At 49.4% G+C, this 3,964-nt stretch overlaps 1 protein-coding gene across 1 annotated transcript; it reads right to left on the bottom strand.

Annotated features, from left to right (window-relative positions):
* Window positions 1–438: 438 nt before the first annotated feature.
* Window positions 439–3,707, bottom strand: ATXN7L3B (ataxin 7 like 3B). Its single transcript, XM_058673402.1, has one exon. It carries the CDS (start codon window positions 3,438–3,440, stop codon window positions 3,147–3,149), a length of 294 nt encoding a protein of 97 aa, XP_058529385.1. The 5' UTR covers window positions 3,441–3,707; the 3' UTR covers window positions 439–3,146.
* Window positions 3,708–3,964: the final 257 nt, after the last annotated feature.

Here is a 3,964-nt window from a genome sequence, read left to right as displayed (position 1 = left end):
CAAATTTTCTAGAACTAGATTGAAAACCAAGGTGAAGTAGAGTTCTGCTATTCCAGGTAATTTCCATCCAGGATAAAGTCAAAAAGTTCAACAGTGATCCAACATTTATTTTACTGTGTCAGTGCCTGAAAACCATGCAGTTTTAGAAGTTGAATATACTGAGTCCAAGTAAAGACTTTTTTTAAAATTTTGTTTATTATTACCATTTACCAATGGGGAGATGCACTTTATTTACAACAGCAGCCATAATGGCAAAGGGGAAATACACAATCATCCATCTACACAGGATTGACTACTTATGCAAAAATTAAAAAAAAAAAATCTTAAAACCAAAGGACAGTGGTGAGCTTCACTACCCTCCCCCAATGATCCCAGCAATGTGACAGTGCCAGGCAACAGCTCCTGGGCATGCGGTGGTAGGAACTAACGTATGGAAGAAAAAGCCACAAACCACAGAAATTTTAAAGAACCCCTTTCCCCCATAAACACACACAGACACATACACACACACTCACTCTTTCTCTGTCTCACTCAGATACGTGACAGGATTACAGGGTACTCAATACACTTAATTCAAGAGGGAAGGATAGGTATTCTATTAGAGGAAAGGCAGAAAGGGAAAAGGAGTGTTCTTAACCACTGTGAACTACCATGGTAGGGAGCTTTTTTCTCCTCAGAAAGGATTATGTCTCCTCAGGGAATCTGTTGCACTAAGACCACCTCAACCCAGCAAGGATGGAGGGCTAGTGCTCTAATGGTGGGGTGACACGGAACAAAAAAGAACTGGAAGGTAATGCAAACAAACCATTATTCAAAGCCACATCCCATTGCCCCTTTTCATCCTAAGGGGGAAAAGGCCAAAAAATTAACATTAATGCAATTATCAGTTTTCTATCAGAAGGAACAGAGTAGACCAAAGGCCTTCCCCACTTGCCTTCACCCTGCTACCAAAAACCATTGTTTGGAAGTAGCAGAGTCTTAGACTCTCCTTTTTGTATCCTCTTACTTATCTGCAAAGTCAGTGGCAAAGATAAACTGAGATAATTTTAGCTCCTGTTTAGACTTGACTTTTTAAAGCTACTACAATTCCTGAATTTAAGTCTAATCTGTAATGAGTTCCCAATCCTATTAAGAACAATTCTACTGACAGAAGGCAAATAATGGATCTCTTGCAGAGTATGCAACTCTAACCAGTTCATGCACTCCAAACAGTTCCTCCTGGGCTAAGAACTGTACATGCCCTGCATGGGTTAGAGTGCATCAGGACCAACTCCAACCCACTGCACCTTCATCAGCCTTTACCACGCTTCTCCTTGGGTCTGGAGAGGAAGGGCAGAATTCAATGGAGGTGAGAAAACATAGCTCCTCAGGAAAACACAACAGGAGGACACACTAGCAATGTAGTCAGTCCCATGGAGGACAAATGCTTAGTCTTACCACCTTTTAAATACAAAAAATTAGGTTATTATCCCATTCTAATCCCGAAACAGGGAGCAGGTAAAATTCGCCTCTGACCTGTTCACAAATGCAAGTCAACAAAACAAAAATCTTGCAAGAAATTGTGCAAGCTTCCTAAGTAGAATCAAGAGATGAACTGAAACCAGTCAACATGAAAGCTGGAATGGCAAGCAGCACCTGGAGTCATGAGTTGCACCAGACAGGCAGTGAAGCAGGGAAGAGGAGGAAGGGCGGGCCAAGCCAGCAGATGAGGCAGGACCCCTGACTGGGGCACAGAATGAGGTAAGAAAACATTTCAAATAAAGCAGCACCGTTCCAGCTCGCCTCGGAGCTCCCATCTGTCTATGCTTTGTAACCCTTCACTCAGGAAGTCAAGTAGTTTTGATACAGGGTTCCTATTTCCTGTTCCCTCCCTCCCTCCCCATTCCACTCTTTGATGTTAAGGGAATCTAGAGGTCCTTCCCTCACTTCCAATAACAAAGCTGCAACTCTTACTGTCAGAGAGGCCCAAAAGGAGACCAAATGGAAAGGACTGTCACTTCTGAGAGGCAATCAAATCAAGCAAAAAAGTCTGACTATAGCAAACCTGACTTCCCACCAAAGGAAACAGGGACATTCAACAGGATTCTAACAGTCCGATAAGAAATGACTCAGCCCTGCTCGTTGGCTTCTAGCACTAGCCCATCCACATTACTGAGAAAAGCTGCAAGAGGTCCCTGTGGGGTTGTTTTCAAACTACAGCCTCCTGTACTGCCAGGATATTCCTTTAGAGTTTGGTCCTGCTCCTGTCATAATGATCAAGTGAAACCCACAGAGCAGCTACGTAGCCAGTAACTCAAGCATAGGAAAAGACGGCCCCACCAAACTAGCTCCATGCCAAAATACATCTAGATAGGAATCTTGCTGCTGGAGAGATGGTGCCCATTAGCAGAGATCTCTGCAACCTCCCAGAAGAATCACAATGGACTCCTCAGCCTATCCCGACAACAAGCTGCCCCAGTGTGAGGGCCAGTGCCATTTGGGAGGCCAAGAAAGAGGGCTCTGTGCTCAGCCAAAAAAGCTATCCTCGTCTCCAAGTCCGTGACATCACGCTCAATGCTGGGCCTCTGGTCAACAGGTGGTTTTTTGACTTTGTCTTCTTGTGAGAGTCAAGGTTAGAGTTTTGCTGCCAAAGTCTTTCTTTTCCTTTCCAGTTGAAGCGGTTAGTATCCAGCTCTCTTAGGTGGTTTTCACTTGTCTGCCAAACACAACCAGAGCGCAGCAGTCCCACGGAAGTTCGGTGAGCATGGCCCAGCCACCAGGACTGTCCCAACGTCCCAGAGGCCCTTGACATCAGGCCAGGGAGGCAAAGGCCTGCACCCTGGGCACACGACCGCCCACCTCCGTACTGGGGGCCAGGAGAGAGATCCTGTGCACACCCCGTGTGTCTCACATCCACCAGACACCGCACAGTGCCTAAGCTGGGCTTGCCCTCCTGCCCTGGGTCTCACAGTGGGCGCCAGGGAGCATAACGGAAAAAAAAAAAAAGGGAAAAAGAAAAAAACGATTTGATATCCCTAAATTCTCCAACTTGTGGGTTTTGAAATGTTAAGATCTTTCAAGAAAACTGGGACTTTTGTCCGGTTTCCTTATCTACTTCGCTCACTCCTCCAAGCCAAGGGACCAGTCTCTCTCTCCTGCTGCAGCTACTACTGGAATTCGGGCGGGGAGCGCTGCAGCGGCTGGTCGGGCCCATTCCCGGCCTCCCCGGGAAGGGAGCAGAGCGGGAGGCGGCACGCTCCTTTGTCTTCCACCGGCTGAAGGCCAAACTCCTTCACGCTCCCGGTGTCTGCGAACTCCAGGTAGAAATAGCCACATTTGACGGCCCGGTGCACCTCAAAGCAGAATCCCAGGCACGAATCCTCGATCAGGTCTACATAGATCTCCTGAGCGATGGCCTCCAGCTTGTTGGTATCCAGGTTGGCCAAGGAAATCTCCTCCATCTTAACGCGTCAACGACGGCGGAGAGGGCGCTCGTTTTACTCACGGGCTCCGCAGGCCGCGCCTAGGCCTGTCGCTCAGGGCCGCGTCCTCCGGCGGCGTCCGCGGCGGCACGAGGAAGGGAAAGCCACAGCAGGCGGTTGCTGCCAACTCAGCGTCCGCCCGGGTCGTCGCGGCGTCTCCCGGCTGCTGGGGATCCACACCGGCCGCCACTCCGCCTCACCGAGCAGCCAGGGCCGCTTCCGCTCGCCTGCCAGCCCTGGCCCCGCCTCCCCGCTTCCGCCGCCGAGCGCGTCTGCGCCGCCGCTCCGCGCAGGCGCGCTGAGCTCCCGCTCGGCCGCCGCCGGCTCTGTGGAAACGGCCTAGACGCGGCTGAGCTTGACTCTGGTCATTGCTTGCTTTGAAGAGATTGCACAGCTACTCGTTATTGTCGTTTTCTTTGGATAACTAAACATGCGCTCATGACTTCAGCACGAGGGCTTCATTGACTTCCCTCCTCCGGAAAGGGAAAATTAAGTAACAGTTA

The sequence above is a fragment of the Ochotona princeps genome, chromosome 15, assembly GCF_030435755.1.
Source record: "Ochotona princeps isolate mOchPri1 chromosome 15, mOchPri1.hap1, whole genome shotgun sequence".
In the NCBI taxonomy this organism is placed as follows: Eukaryota; Metazoa; Chordata; class Mammalia; order Lagomorpha; family Ochotonidae; genus Ochotona; species Ochotona princeps.
The sequence above is the reverse complement of the archived record's forward strand: the minus strand, read 5'-3'. Positions and strand labels throughout refer to the sequence as shown.

Excerpts from the sequence above, each read along its gene's own strand:
- ATXN7L3B (XM_058673402.1), bottom strand. The coding sequence starts at position 3,440 with ATGGAGGAGATTTCCTTGGCCAACCTGGATACCAACAAGCTGGAGGCC.